Below are 17,187 nucleotides of genomic sequence, written 5' to 3' on the forward strand. Positions count from 1 at the left end.
TTCAGTACAAATCGGCAATTTCATACTTTAACCCCTATTATTAATAGACTAAACAAATTGAGACTGAATTTAATTTTCAGTGGGTATACATAGTACACACTTTAAATAACAATCCCTAATAATTTAATATAACCAGTTGTAGCAGCATAAACGTTAATGTAATGTTATGGAAATAGTATGTGAATGCATCTATTAGAGATTTTATTGACGTCCATTGACTGGCCGATGAATGAAACAACACCGGCCCGCCCACTGTCACTTGTTACGTTTCGTAAACTTGTTACTCTTGCCACTTTGTTTATTGTATCCTAAGTATATACTTGTGGCGACTTTCTTTTGTTTTTAGATGAAGCAAGCCGTTTTAAATTGTTTTTAGGACTTTAAAAATGCAGAGCTTCTCTCGGTTTAGGTACGCTAGTAGGTTTTAGGTAGGTACTCAAGTTGCAGGGTTGCTTTAATCTTGTAGGGTATTGTTTGGCAACTTTCTTAATTAAATTTATGTGTACCGCCCAATAATTTCGTCAGTTCCGTTCCTAATTTTTTCAGTTAATTGAAAAACTAAGTACAAGGTACGAAATTCGTTTAAGCTTCATTAATCATGTCACTCGGACTATCAATTAATAACTTATCTAATTTCTTTTGGAAAATATCTTCACCATTTAATGGGGAAAAATAAATCTGCCGACAGTTAGTAGTAAGTATTTTTTCTCTCTTCTACCCATTGTACCCTAATTAAACTGTCAGCAGTGACCGTCCTTGACTCAATGCTCGCCCACTACTGGTCTTTTATTTAGGAAGCAAAAAATACTGACATACGTATAGAATATTAATATTTACACTGGAAACATGTTAGTGAGTCATATGAAAGACAACATTATTCAATGCTGTCCTCATAACCAGGCCTAGTTCAAAGGACTTGTATCTGAGCCAAAAATTAAAAAAAGAAAAAGAAATCAAATTCTCAAATCAGTTGGCGTATTGTATAGTTATTTGGAAACTGTTTGACTATTTAAACAGTTTCCGTAACGTAGCCTTCTACACGCATAAATAAGCATATATCGTTAAAGCAACCTACAGTTTAGAGACAGTTTATTCAGGGCTTCTTAAAGAGGTTGGAAAGTAAAAGTATGGGACCTGTGAAGGGCCCGAAACATTGGTTTGTTTGAAAAAATAATTATACGCGAATTAGATTAAAAAAATAGTTTTATTGCCTTTTTTCTATAATACTAAGCGACGGGACGAATACGTCGTGGGCATGGAAGTAAGTGACACGCGTGTCCATAACGGTTGCAGTGCCACTCAGAGCTTTAAATTACAACGATCTGAGGGGCACTGCCACTGCGTCCGACACCCTGGGACATACATAAGTTGACAAGTTCTATGTGCCTGTAATTTCACTAGCATCCTTACCCTTCAAAACCCGAACGGTCACACTACTGCTTGGCGGCAGAAATAGGTAAGGTGGTAGTACTTCCCTGGACGAACTCTTTCACAAGGAGCTCTACTGCTACTAAAATCTCTACTACTACTATGTGTAACAATCGCGAATACCTAAGAACTTGATAGGTTGGAAAATATTCTCTGTCCAGAATAATACATGCGAACGTAACTTCTCACTCTATTCGAACAGACCTTTTCTTCTACAAATTCATTACAAATTCTAAAAAATTACAGAAATCTTCATAAGTACTAAACCAATTTTTTGTTCCTTCTCTAATAACCCAATCGTAAAATTCTATTAGTTCAATTAATTACGGTATAACAAAATCATTAAATCAACAATGTTTATGACCGTTAGAAGCGACAGAGTTGGAATAATTTAAAGATTTATCCGAACAGTGCGGTATACGCCTACAAAGGTGACGGGGGTCACGGCGTGTATGCGACTTTTCGTTTTTGTACGGTATAAGTTAAAAGAGACGTAGGTGGTATATTTGGTAAGAATTTTCTCTGATTAGCCTCTTTTGGAAAGTTTGAACTAGGAAAGATACAATCTTTACTAATACGTATTTAGTCAGAAATGAGACTGAGGACGGGTTCAATAGCACTATTGAATGAATAAGTTCTCAATGAGCATTGGATCAAACTGCGATACCAACCATACTATATAAAAGAGGTACAGTTAGTGAGATGTAGTCCGAGAGGAGATAATCCGAGGAAATCGTCGTCTTCAGTTCTGAGGAGCACGGCCTAAATTCTCCATTTTAGATATTAACAACCGATATAGGACAAAATATTTAGAACGTTGTGTAGTTTCGTCCCTGTGTAGTTTCGTCCCTTTCAGCTTAAATCTTGAGCTCGAATCTTTATCCGCCTCCAGTAGCCAGTGGTGGACAAATCGGCCAGCACTTCCGCCGCCTCTCAGCGAGCGCTGCGTGGGCGCACCATGTACCGGCCTGCGGAAAGGACGGTTTCTCAATGAACGATGGGACTATCATAAAGGGGGAATAAATTTGAAATATGTTTTGGTTTGAGATAGAAAAATTTTATGAATGTAGGAGAACAATTTTTGAGAAACCTTTTTAATAAGATAAAGACTAGTAATTCTGAATATGTAACTAAAATAGGAGAGTAGCAGTAGAGCTCCTTGTGAAAGAGGTCATCCAGGGAAATACTGCCACCTTACCTATTTCTGCAGCCAAGCAGTAATGTGAGCGTTGCTATATTCCGGTTTTGAAGGGTAAGGGTGCTGGTAAAATTACAGGCACATGGGACTTTTTAGCTTACGTCTCAGGATGATGGGCGCATAGGCAGTGCACCTCAGATCTTTGCGATTTAAACCTCTGAGAGGCACTGCAACTGCTATGGACAGGCGTGTCGTTTACCATCAGGCGCACGATTTGTTCGTTCCATCACTTAGTATCATAAAAAAAGATTTTGATTATGACATTACACTTCTGGTTCTAGTAAATGATGAAAATATGTGTTTTGTGTAAGATATAAATACTGACGTCCTTATAATAAATAACGTAATTGACATTTTTTGCGAAATTGAGTAATTAACATATTATCTGGCGATCAGCGAAACGAGATGTACATACAACCCCGTCAAATCAATTTTTTATATAATATATTATTTAGTTTCAGTTTCATTGTTAAAAGTGATTACACACGGCGGCTTTTAGCAGCGAACAGCTCTAAGCAAAATCAGCGTAATTGACATTTTTTATGTGCCAATCATGGTCAATGGTGCCAATAAAATTTTAGGTGTTAATATGTCTAAAGTTACCGAAATGACAATGCGTTAGTTATGACAAAGAAGGCAGGATAAATGTCGTAATATGAATACATACATATACCCGGTGGTTCAATTGTTTACGCGCTGGAATTTGAAGGTAATATAGGAGCTCCAAATAGACTAAGAACCTAGTAATCAAAACGTAACAATTGATTTGCTTAATTCGTACTAACTACACATATATAGCTGGTAGTAGATAGTAAACTAATTCTATTCAAACAATCATAACTCAAGTAACAATGTGCCAGTGTGATATTATAATACGAGGCCATTAAATTCGATTATCGAAGCCCACTATCGGTATGTATCAGATATAAATTAGTTAAACCATAGTGCCGAAATGATTAAGCGACGATCAATAGTTGAGAATAACTGTAATTATGTAGAGTTCAGTGTTATAATTATAATTAGTAGTAAGTAAACGTGCTTATGAAATGTATTTGTATAAACAACAGGTGTTTTGAAGTTATGGGTTCAAAAGACTGCTTGGTCGAGGATGGGCAAAAGAAGCTTCGGGCGCCCAGTGGCGAGATGGGTCCACGATTTAATACGGGTCGCAGGGAGTCAATGGACGCGGTTAGTACAGGACCGCGGTGGATGGCCCAAACTTCGGGAGGTCTATACCCTGAAGTGGGTTTTTTAATATCAAATGACGTGACGTACAAGTCATGCGCCTGATGGTAAGCTACACGCCTGTCCATAACAGTTGCAGTGCTACTCGGATCTTTAAATCGCAAAGATCTGAGGCGCACTGTCACTACGCCCGTCACCCTGAGACATATGTTAACAAGTTCTAGTGTCTGTAATTTCATCAACACCCTTAACCCTTCAAAACCGGAATACGTAATGCTGATATTACTGCTTGGCGACAGAAACAGGTAAGGTGGTAGTACTATCCTGGACGAACTCTATCACTAGGAGCTCTACTGCTACTGACACTAAAAGGGTGAAATCAGGCTGAGGATTATGATGATGACGAAAAATTACTCTTTAATTATTACTATAAGTTTTGATATAGTACTTATTAGTTCAAGTTTTGTAGTGTCATTTTTGTTTATAGCTTTCAACAGACTTGCACCACGTGTTTAGCAGAAATGAGACCAAGTTTAATGACTGTTATGGACTGTTTAAAAATAGACCTATAATAGAAATAATGGATAATAAAAAGAAAGAAGAAATTGATTTTTTCTTTGAGTTTGTTCGATCTTTTCATCAATTATTACAACGAACTGAAATAGTACCTTCACAAAAAATATATAAATAAAAATGTGCAACAGAATATGTTTTATATAGTTATAATGGGATATCTCATGTTCATAGGAGAAGGACTACCTTTATCGTATACTACGTATACGCGTTGTTATTCTTTTTTTTATTACATATCCTTTTCTGTACGTAAAAACTAGGAATACTTAATAAAACACTAAGTGTAACAGTGTAAAATATTTCCCATTGTAATAATTACAAATAAAGCTTGAGAGACAGCCGTCTCGGCACGCTCTACGCGCCACTTCATTATTTTGCGACAGGGTTGACATTTTCTTTTTTCTGGAAACTTTCTATATATATTTTTGTTTTCCGGTTCGATAAAGGAGGTTATTAACGTATTGTTCACTTTGTGTTACCCACGTTTAGTGATGAGAGGACTCTATCGGTCATTTTATATTTATCGTTTAGAATGGAACATTTTATGATCGAAGTTATAGTGAAATCAATTATAATATTTAAATAAAATTAATTGCTAAGAACTAAAAAATAATTCAAAGACAACCAATCAATAAAAATACAGAGCTATTGATTTTATATATAAGGTTCAGTAACGAAAATAAACAAGAAGTCCAACGACTCTCGTTATAATTTTAATAAATAATAAGCAACAACCCTGACAGCTTAGAATATTGTGAATGACGTCAACATAATGAAGAAACTGTGTCATTTATAAAGAAAACTTTTTCGGCGAACGAGTTTCAAAGGTAGAGAGAGCTCTTTTCCCATTTTCGCTTGAGTAAGGCGTCAAACTTTAGGACATTTTGGGAGCTTATATTGTACCCACCGTTAATTAAGGTCAAGCGGGGTCAAAGCGTTTACGGGGAAATTGTATTCTTCCCATTGCTTACAAAAAAAGATTTCGTTTATCCCTGGTTCATTTGTTTGAAATATAAATGTAAGTCTGCTCAGATGATGCCTCTTCTTATTTTGTTACTTTTCTTAACATACTTGTAAGAAGAAAGAAATGTACCTTTATCCATTAGTCACATAGTCGAATTTAAGTTGAATTAGTCAAGAACGTGTGTGTATTGTTTCTTCTTTGATCATACCTTTTTGTTACACGATTTAGAAATGACACCTTTGACAAAAACGTAAATTTATAAATTCACTATATGATCATATGATATTATGTCAATTATAGAAAATAAATGAAACAAAGTGTGTTTAGGTCAAATTGTATGACCTTCCTATGTAAGCAAAAAGTTATCCATTAATTTCGATCGTAGAATCTTTGAACCGTTTATTCCCAAACTTCTCTCCTTAAAAGTTGATATTTTGATGATATGGCCTTATTACACCAAAGAAGGATGCAAGTTTTCGCATAATGTATATGTTAGGTACGTTGGAACAAACATTGTGAATAGGTTTAAAATTCAGACCGCCATTTTGGTAGATTTTTTCCAATTTTAACGCATAAACGTATGTACCATAATTTGCTAGCAAATATCTTTCATACACTATTTTTGTATTGAATTACGAGTGATCGCCGCAAAGAAAGAAAAGTATATAGTATACACTTAGAAAATGTTAATCCACATTTCTCAAACAAATCTACCAAAACCGGTAAATTACGTAACGTTGTAGAATATTGTGTATGTAAATATATTCAGTAGTCAGAAATAGAAACATAAAGCGGCCATAAACAGTGCAGATTATAGTCGCGTGCCGGCGATCTGATACACAAAGTCTTTGTAAGCGCTACTAAGATAACGTTTACTAGACTTTGTCATGACGCGACAACGACGCCTTCTGGGCATTGCTACGGAACTGGTACTTGAATAAAAAATATATGTGTCAACATACAAGAATCTCAAAATCAATAGAATATTTCATACTGAGAAGAATATTTGATAAACCAAAGCAAATGTGCAATAAAAATGTTGTTAGAAAAAGTAGCAATTAGCAACTTATATTAGGAAACTTGATTTCTCAGAGGAAACGAAACAAAAGCAGTTGAATTTATTACCAAAGTATTTTTAGAATAAAAGCCAATCGATCTACTGCCATCTGTTTCCACAGGCATTAATTCTATTTGGAAGAAGTAGTGAGGCAGAGGTTGTCAACGTCACTCTACAGCGAGATTAAGGTCGCTGACGCTGACAGTAAATGAAATTCCAGCATGCGGCCCGCGCGCCCCTGGTAACGCGTAAAATAAGAGCAGCCCGTGGTTGGCTGACGCCGTTGCGACCTGCGTCACTTTAATGAGACGTGTTGGGTAGCAAAAATAAAGGTTAGAGTTAGGTGAATGCATAAATGTGGACTTTGTTGTTGTGTATTGTGATGTAACTAGCGATAGTTCCCGTAAAATTCATTGGCTGCGAGAGCTGGCTATGTGTGAACTACAGTGAACACTCGGATCGGAAAGTACTACACTAAATAAATGAAAATTCTGAAGATGTTTGTTATTGAAATAATACTCAATTTCCTGTACAAAAATTACGTTATTACATTTTAATTTCAAACCTAAAAATACTAAACAACAAGAATCAATATCTATTAACTGCAAACTCCAGACATCTGTTCAGTTATCAATTGGAGCCAAGTGCTGCATGACACCGACACATTACTGACGTCTTGCCCAGATTAGATACCGGGGAATATGCTAATTCAGAGTGTATAGAATAAACTTATGCTTAGACGTCTGTACTATAGTATAGTATGATAAGTGTGGTAACTCGATACAAATGTCGCAGAGCAGCGCGCTGTGTACGGACGCACACATTCGCATAACCTCGCGGTTCACTCTCGTTGCATAGCGCGGATCGTCACTCGCGCCACAAATTATAGAATTGCATTGAAATGGTCGCTCGGTGTTTAAAAAATGACATTAATTGTCGTGTTTATGGTAAACAAGAGAGCCTCAATATCAGTTCAGCATTTAATTTGTGTTTCATAATCATACCTACTCCAAAACCAAGATACCAATCCGCGATGCTGGTATAAAAATATCGATACGTAAGTACATGCTGCATTTAATAAAGGTTATTTCAAAGCGAATTGTAGGCGTTTACCTACGCGCCGAAAAGGCGGGAGTTGCCCTATTTGCTTTTATTATACATACATTATACTATGTCTTAAGCTGCCTTTCCACCAGAGATGGGCGATGTAGCGAGGCGGTGTGCGAGGAAAAAACTACCAATAGAATTACTCCATTTCCCTAGCCTCGCTTAGCGAAGCTCTGATGGAAAACGGCTAGCGGAGCTAAGTGTTTGTACATACAAAATAGCGAGAAATGTGTGCGAGAGATGTGTGCCAGGAATGTGGGCGAGGGATGAGGGCGAGGAATGTGTGCAAAACGGTGTAAGAAACTAGAGCTACTGAAAGTATGACACTTACTGACACTCACCCCACCGTACCGTACCCCGCTCGCATATAGCTGAAAAGAGTCCATAACGCATCCTCTCACCGCGCCGGTGCACATCCTCTCACCACCTGGTTAACTCGCACATCTCTGGTGGAATGCCTTTCCACCAGAGATGTGCGCGGGCCTTACAGCGAGCGAATAGTTGCGCTAGTAAATGTGTATCATCTACGTTACCAACATATTGAATTTTTTTGTAGGTATTCATATTTATTTTGAGTTCAAGTTCAAGAGTTGTTATTTAATCAACTTTTATATTTAGCAGAATTGTATGTAAGTAGCAGTAGAGCTCCTTGTAAAAGAGTTCGTCCAGGGAAGTACTGCCAGTTTACCTACTTCTGCCGCCAAGCAGTAATGTGAGCATTACTGGTTTTGAAGGGTAAGGATACTGGTGAAATTACAGGCACATGTGCCTTGTCAATTTATGTCTCAGGGTGGCAGCAGCAGAGGCAGTGTCTCTCGGATCTTTGTGATTCAAAGCTCCGAGATCTAATGGCATGATCTGAGAGGCACTGCAACTGCTATGGACAGGTGTGTTGCTTAACACCAGGCGCACGACTTATTCGTCCTGTCACTTAGTATCACAAAAAAAACAGCGAGTCTTCTTTTTTAAATACATCTTGTACTGTACACTAATTTACCTTACAATCATAACGGAAGCCTTATACTTCATTCATAAACAACAAAAAGAAAGGAAAAATAGACAGTAAGGAAAAAATATTTTCTTGTTTTATTTTTGCTATTCGTTTGCCGAAGTTGAGCAGCGTAGTTAATTAGAATTTAACAGTCAATAAGATCCTTTAAGCCATTTACTAACATATTTCACGTGACCTGTCTAAAGGTTTACATTTGCTATAATTTACTTTCATTGTTACATTGTTTTCAAAAGGTCTGAGATAATACCTTAATGGAAAATAAAACGTACAATATGAATAGTGCGATTCACTTATTTCACTCTTCTAAATAATCAGGTAACTTAAAGATATGATCGGATATGAAACAATTTTCATCCAGACCTAAATAGTGTTTTATATATTATATAGTGTTAATGTTTGTTTTTTCAAACAACCCAACGTTTTGGACTATTTACAAGTCCTATGATTTCGTCTGTTTGAGGACACTATTCCATGTTAAATAGCACCACACGTAACGCAATGAATCGTAATGGTTTATCAAGTTGGTTATATTGTCAAAAAGTAGCGCATTAATATTTAAAACATGGCATATGGCTAAGTATAGTATATTAATTCCAAAAATGTTCGCTTCATCATTCAACTTATGCAAACTCGAGAGCAAAGTAATCAGCGTTTCTTCGGCAGCGAAAATTGACGCACTCCGCGACAAATTAAAAACCGTCGCTGCATTAATGGCGCTCAAATGAAAATTTTCAACACCATTGTCTATAACGAACAATGTCTTACTATGCTGACAGGTTTTATTTTGTCAGATTTTTATAGTATAATATCATTGGATTTTTCAGAGAAAACCTTAGAGGATGAAAAAAGTTTCCATAGTCTAAGGAGAGAACTACCAAATTTAAATTTGTACATAGACAATTATTCTTATTTACAAGAGTAGAGTGTCTTCAAATTAGACGCTAGACTGCAGAAGTGGCGCGCGCGTGACACGACTGTGGCCCTGCAGCTGCACTTTTAAATATTTTAACAATGATTTTAAGTATTAGTATTTTAAATATTAGTTTATTTCTCTCTCTTTCTCTCTCTCTTCTTTTCTTGTACGAGCATTTAATTTGAACTACTTACTTACTCTTGTACATAAGAATCACTGTCTATGCATATATTTATGTTTACATATTTTTGGGTTTAGGTGCTCTTCTATCGTAATCTGTCTGAGATGCTTCGTAATATTTGAAGAGTATTTAACTAAAATTTTAGCAAAGTAAAATACACCAAGAGTCATTTTGTGATGCATTCACTTGTCCATTGCGGTTTCCTGAACTACTTGGAAAGTAATTTTCGCGTTCCATAACTTGCGAGTTGGTCTGAAAACTTAGCCGTAAGTTTTCAGACTCTGAGTACGTGTTCCTGTCACTGCAAGTTGCTTTGTTGGTATTGGATATTACAAGAACTTCAGATATTGAATATGAAGATGAATTATGATTATAAAAAGTACTTCTGTAACTGACTCTTTTATTATTGTTGGTTTATTGAAAATTAAATTATGTTTTTGGGTCTAAATTGCGCATATTAGTTTTCATAAACATACCAACGTTTCAGGCCCTTTACAATTCCCATGAGCACGGCTGATTGTAAAGGGCCAGAAACGTTATTTCATTTGAGAAAGGAAATATAAAAGATTTAGATCCGAAAATATAGGTACATTTCCAATGTGAAACAATCACGAAAACCTTAGAACTCGATATTGTTAATTTATGTTGTATAAAGAGTGTGTTTATTGAATTCCAAGTACCTATTGTTTTAAGTACTACTAAAAGATTACCTTTATACATACGTACCTACCTGTCCCCACGGCATCTCCCGTTTTGTTATTTCTGCCCTCATTGTAATATCTAACGTATTTACATTTTGATAACTTTCGAATTATTAGCACCTAAAGTTTTTTTATTTGAAAAATGTCAATTACGCTGATTTTGGCTAACAATAAAATTAATAAGATATATAAATACCGCTTATATGGGTTGTAGACCTTGTTTCGCTGACTCCAGACATCGCTCATTTGGTAGTATGCTGACGTTATTGTAATTTTGGCAAAAAAACGTGTTAATAACTCAATTTACATCAAATTAGCTATTTATTTATTTATATTGTAAAACCATTGTAAAACTTACACTAGCTATAACAATAACTAAACATGTAAGCCTTAGACAATAAGGGTTGAGTCAATCACTGGCCAAAAGCAAGCTGCGAACACAGACCTTCTGGCGGTGACCGACTCCGAGTAGTAACCAACCAATGTCAGATATTTCGATTCACAGTTATTGAACACGTCACTATCATTAATCCAATTTAGAGATTCTATCAAGGTTAGAGCCTCGTAGATTGGTGTCCATCTTAGTACCTCGTACGGATTAGATGTAGAGCGAACAGGGGCTGTCGACGCTGGCGTGCAACATACCGTGCTATGATAAGGATTTCATGAAATCCGTGTATTTCATACTTTTGTTCTATCATTTAATGTACTTATCTCCATTATTTCAGGCTACTTCGGCAAGTATCTGAACAAGTATAACGGGTCGTACATCCCCCCCGGATGGAGGGAATGGGGAGGTCTGATCATGAACTCCAAATATTACAATTACAGCATTAACATGAACGGGAAGCGGATCAAACATGGCGATGATTATCATCGGGTAAGGGTTGAGTTTCCCACTTAAGTACGAACAATAACTTAATCCCTATATAGGTATGTTAGGTACCATAACTTAAAGTGGATAATGCTGAAAGTGATTAACGGATTAATCTAGAACATCTAGTATATAATCTAGAAGAAGCAGTGGTCATGATATGTAATAGACTGACTTGTGTCGGTATTAACAAATTGCACATTCAGTGAAACAGTGTCTGGACTGAAAACGAGTTAAGTTTATTTTTTGTTTTTACTTATCATTTGAGAGAGCTCCTAAATTACACTACAATAAGCATTGCGCTCTCTATCGAACAATGAAGGAATAAATTAAATGTCTCTGTTTTTCAATCGACTTCAAAAAAGGAGGATTTTCTCAATTGAACCTTATTTTTTTGTGTATGTTACGCAATTACTTTTTAATTTTGTGAACCAATTTCGATGATTCTTTTCTTGTTGTGGGTACCTCAGTTGTGGCCCCATTCAAATTTGAAAAAATATTCTACCTTTATGGGTAGCAAATTGGTGGATGAATCCGGTTTATTTGGATTTCACGCACTTACCGTTAACTGATTTCAATAAAACTTGGCAAACCTTCTTTATAGTTATAATTATAATGTGTATAAATTTCATCGTCAAGTATTTTTCAAATTTTTTTGCAGTTAGGTCTATGTTTCACCGTCTACAAAAACAAGTCTAAAAAACATCAACGGTGAAATGACAATTAAAGTTAAGGAGTAAAGAACAGAGAAATCAGAAAAGAAATATTATTAATAACATTACACATTATTATTCAACGCGTTATGCATTGAAGGTTCGCATTTCTTTCCCAGGATTACTACCCAGATCTCATAGCCAACGACTCAATAGCATTCCTGCGAGCTTCAAAGAGACGTTTCTCCAGGAAACCAGTTCTGCTGGTGATGTCGTTCCCTGCTCCGCACGGCCCCGAAGACTCCGCCCCGCAGTTCTCACATCTCTTCTTTAATGTTACCACGCATCAGTAAGTATCAGTACATGTGACTTATTTATTCAGTCAACTATTTATAGCAGCTGTTAATTTTTAAATTGGTTCTGGTCGTATTCAGATGCGCCCCACATAAATTTTGTTATTCCAGTATTCATGGCGAACCTAGACATTGCCTTTATGCTTTGAGACAAGGTAATTGGTGTGATTATTATGGCTACAAAGATCGCAGGACGCAAATAAAAATTCCCTCTGAGAAACTTACGATAGTTCCTTCACTAGTGAAGTATTTTCACAAAAAATATATGGTAGTAAAAATATCATCATATTCAATCAAATAATAAATGGCGTGATTGTTAACAAAAAAGTAGTGAAGTGTGTTTTGAGTTAAATAATAAATAGATAAGCACATATAGAAATATAGAAAGTTATATCTGTTTAAAAAATACTTACCTACGTTTAATAATTTCTGTTAGTGTTGTTATTCTTGCCGATTATATATCAAGTATGGATGGTAAAATGTCAGTGTTGTCGCAATATTATTAAACTAATAGATATAGATAAATAATCTGATACTCTGAAAGGCGTTGTACGAACATTATTGCGTTTACTACATTTTCTCCACATTTTATCTTCGTCCTGAAAAATTACATAGAAATCACGTTCAAGGTTTTCACTCTAAGACGACGGTATGACTATTTCGTACCCTCCAATAAAGCCACTGATAATACGTCAAAAGTGCTTATATCACATGAAAGTCATAAAAATAATGGAACAAATTATGTACTTAATATGTGAAAAACTCCTATTTAATCACAAAAAAAAGTTGTCGATTAATTTCTGTCCCTCCTACGTAAAGAATCGTAAGCCCAAATTCACAACTTTACAAGGGAACGTCTTTAATGTAAAAACAAACATAATACCTGCGATTCTGGAGATATTATAATTAAATTTGTTACATATCCTTTGTTTTTCTTGCTTTATAATTTCACGGCTTAATCGATGTAGTTGTCGATTTAAACTTATCTTTTGAAAATTGTAACTTTGCAGATGTGGTCTTATTACACCTCGGGTGCAATTTGTTTTAGTAAACGTCACTTTCATTTACAAGTTAGAAAGAACCTGCTTTGTTATACTTATTTTATTATCTTCTACGTTTCTTTGTTCCCTTGAAAACGCAAAAGGTCACTTATTCAATCAATAAAGTTCAACGACTAGGTGAAAAGATTAGGAATCCATTGCCTTTACGAAAGGTCAGCGGTGTATAGCTATTTCTGTACCCGTTTATTGAAGCCCTTTGTTTTGCATTGGTTTTTAACCTATAGAACCACCTATTTGTTATTATTTAAGAGGGAGGGACACAAAACTAATGGTTCGTTTACGGAGGCGACGTCCAAACGGGGAGTGGTCATCATGCCAAGCGTGCAGACCAAAAATCTGTTGACGAAATTCACAGCAGCGCGCCGAACTTAAATGTTTACAAAAACGGTAATTGCTGTGGCCCTCACACAGGCGGCCATCTTGTGCTTCTTTTAATATCTAAGGAGTACTGGGTTTTGGAATCTCGTAAGACCGTGGGAATTATTTATCGTCGTAATTTTGTAATTATTTCGGTTTTGAAAACACATTTCTTTGACAAAAATACTTCCACATATATGGAAGCTGCGTATAATTTTATAATTTTTATATGCGTATAATTATTTCAAATTTATTTCCTTGCGTTGGTTTTGAGTAATTTTTTTTTGTAACAATTTTTTATCGTGTTATTTTAGCTCGAGTTTTTGTATATACCCTTCTCCGCTTCGCGTAGCAGTCTAACGCAGTCAAATCCTCAATCATTCTTAATCAAGTAATCGCTCAAATGCTATGATTTTGATTTGTGCAAAAGAAATTGCTTATAAGTCTTTTTTACCATTTTCTGGCGATAGGTTTTGCGGGATCGTCCGAAATTTTCGCGTATACTTACAGAGAGTTGGCCTGAATACCTATTCGTAATTCTAAGAGCTGATTTATGTTTCATAAGGTGTTTAGACTCGCTGGCTTGCACTCCGATTTTGCTGGAACAGAGACGCAGTGGGCGAATTTACTGCTACAGATAATTAAAAAAAAGCAAATTGGAAAGGAAAGTTTCAGGTTCATACAGCCACTTTAAAAAAGAACCTATTATTATCGCTGCTTTGAAAAAACATTTCTTTCCATGTTTTAAATAACGAATTTAATACTGTAGTAGATATCTACTACAAAGCAGAAATTGTAAAAGAAGCAGTAGAGCTCCTTGTGAAAGAGTTCGTTTCGTTGTCCAGGATAGTACTGCCACCTTACCTATTTCTGCCGCCAAGCAGTAATGTCAGCATTACTGTGTTCCGGCTCTGAAAGATATGGGCGCTGGTGAAATTACAGGCACATGGGACTTGTCAACGTATGTCTCAGGGTGACTGACGCAGTAGCAGTGCCTCTCAGATCTTTGCGATTTAAAGCTGAGTGGCACTGCAACTGTTATGGACAGGTGCGTAGTTTACCATCACGCGCACGAGTTGTTCGTCCCGTCACTAGTTATTCTTAAAAAATATATAAAAGACTTCTATCAATTTGGATAGGATGACATAAAGAAACAAATATAATTCCGTCGCTACAATGGACTCCATCAATTGCGATGGAAATTATACTGAAGCTTACGCAACTAGCAATTTAGGTCCAAAAAATAGGCCAAAGTAAATTCGTCTCTGATGACAAGGAGTTTATTCAACGGATGATGTAGGAGCGGAATAATTCACAATACAATCTTCTAAAGTGACATGTAGGTATTTCGGTGCTCATTGACTCATCGTCTTTGCACTAGGTGGAACTTGGATCTTGTTTTTTTTCATAGACGTGACCTAACTACATATGAAAAGCACATACGATATGCATAAATTATATTTTTATATATATTACGACTGTTATTCTACTAACAGAAGCATGCTTTTTTCCACAAAAACCTTTACCTCCGTTAAACCTAGTAACTACTGATTCATAACAATTTATCCGCCATACAATCTACATGTCTAAAGGTTTTTTAGAGATAACATGACATTGTGCACTTTCGCCAAGGTATCGTAACGTACTTGTTTCCTTCCTTCGTCGCATATAATCTGCATGTGCAGATTTGAGATAATATGAAATTCTATGCTTTCGCTAAGGTATCGTAAAGTACTTGTTTTCTTCCTTCATAGCATATAATCTGCATCTGGTGATTTTTTCAACATAATAATATGATGTACTATACTTTCGCCAAGGTGTAGTAACGTAGGTACTTGTTTTCTTATTTTGTACTTTATCGTAGTAGTGATTAAGTTATAACAGAAATCGGAATAGACAGAAAATCCCACTAAAATCTCAAAATTGTTAAAAACAAAAGGCAAAAAAAAGTTACTTTTTTGTTTACATTTACAAAACTTTTATTCTAAATGTACGATTGTAGTACCTACAGTAATTACTAGGTACTCATAAAAAATATGGAACTAAATATCATCATAACCTTGGTATAATAAAGTCACAGGTCAAAATCATACGTCAAAAGAAGGTCAAAAGTACTTTTTCACCTCACTAGCTCTAAGCGGAAAGGCTTTCTTTCTCATTACAAATCTGCGCGCAAAAGCGGTTTTTGCACGCTAGCGTGGAAAAGGTTTTTGAAATTCTAACTTGATACCGTGGGCTGTGGTGCAGCAAATTTTTCTTTCGATGAAAAAAAAGATAATGACACTTTCAACTACGCGATTTGTCGTAGATTACCTATAAAAGTAATATAAATCCGTTGGTATATTTTATTCTTGTTATTGTTGACATTAAATTGACAATAAATAACTGTGTTTATTAAATTATTTTAATTCGTCGAAGAATTAAAATAATTTCAATATCACTTACTCACACAAAATAAAAGTACAACCAAAAATAAAAATTGATGAGGTGTAAATTCAGAACGCATCCGAAGATAAACTTTTTCTTTTAATTAAAACGGATGTTTTATAGTTCAACTGTTTTTCTCTCATCTACCATTTTCCTCGTTATAGTGAGGTGAAAAGTTGTGTGTTTCGCTTGGCAACAACGTTGTTTTGCGTCTCGTGTCTTGAAACCCTCGCTACGCTTAGGAATTTATTTTTGAACTTAATCTATTTTTCAATACAAGCATTCGCGTCAAACAGCAACTTTGCAGCATTGCATAACAGATAACTATTATCACGTGAATGTCTTTTAACTAATACAACGTACATGAAACAAATGTATGTGTGAAACTTTGTAACTCTCCTATTTAAGCGTAAAAAGTTATCGACTAATTTCGTTCTTAGAATCTTTATACCTCTCCCTTCAAAAGTTGTCATATTGCAGATGTGGCTTTTGTGGTTTCTAAGAGAGGTATTACCCTCTTTTAAGTATATTACTTTCCTGAAATTTAGGTAAATGCACTTGTGTTTACTAAAATCGCTGGTTATTTAGTTGGAGCACAGGTTCTCAAACTTTTTGGCTAACTGTCCACTTAGGCAAGGTAAACAAATTGTAACGCCCACTACCACAAAAAACAGTTGAAAACACGTGTTTTTATATTAACTTAAGACAAAGAGCCACAAGGAAAAAATATATAAACAAGTATGTAGTGTAGTTTATATAAATACTTCAGATTTTTTTCTAATACGGCAACACCCCCTGGATAACATCATCGCCCCCCAATTGCTTCCGAGGCCCCTACCGCCTTAAGACTCTACAGCGCACACTGGGGGTCGGTAGGGACCACTTTGGGAAACTATGAATTACAGTATAAACAATGAATGATTGAATAAACGAAAATGTCTTTATTGAACGTAAAATATGTAGTGGCAACACAGAACACTAACTTCCAATATTAATGTTACAAAGTTAATGTACAGACTAAAAACAGTATACCTTCAAAGTACCACATTAGCCACGCAATACCCTAAAACAAATTAATTGCATCGATCGATGTAGCCATAGCTCACCTTAAAGGTCCGTGGCTTTCGCATAAATTTACCGACT

At 35.7% G+C, this 17,187-nt stretch overlaps 1 protein-coding gene across 1 annotated transcript in view; it reads left to right on the plus strand.

Moving 5' to 3' along the window:
- LOC113232842 (extracellular sulfatase SULF-1 homolog) overlaps positions 1-17,187 on the plus strand; it is a 132,652-nt gene that overhangs the window by 98,401 nt on the left and 17,064 nt on the right. The window contains exons 4-5 of the mRNA XM_026467692.1: positions 11,048-11,199; positions 12,026-12,195. Of these exons, the coding sequence (XP_026323477.1) occupies positions 11,048-11,199; positions 12,026-12,195 (322 nt within the window). The remainder of the gene's footprint in view (positions 1-11,047; positions 11,200-12,025; positions 12,196-17,187) is intronic.

This window comes from Hyposmocoma kahamanoa, unplaced genomic scaffold (genome assembly GCF_003589595.1).
Source record: "Hyposmocoma kahamanoa isolate Upper Pololo Valley unplaced genomic scaffold, ASM358959v1 78, whole genome shotgun sequence".
Classification (NCBI taxonomy): domain Eukaryota; kingdom Metazoa; phylum Arthropoda; class Insecta; order Lepidoptera; family Cosmopterigidae; genus Hyposmocoma; species Hyposmocoma kahamanoa.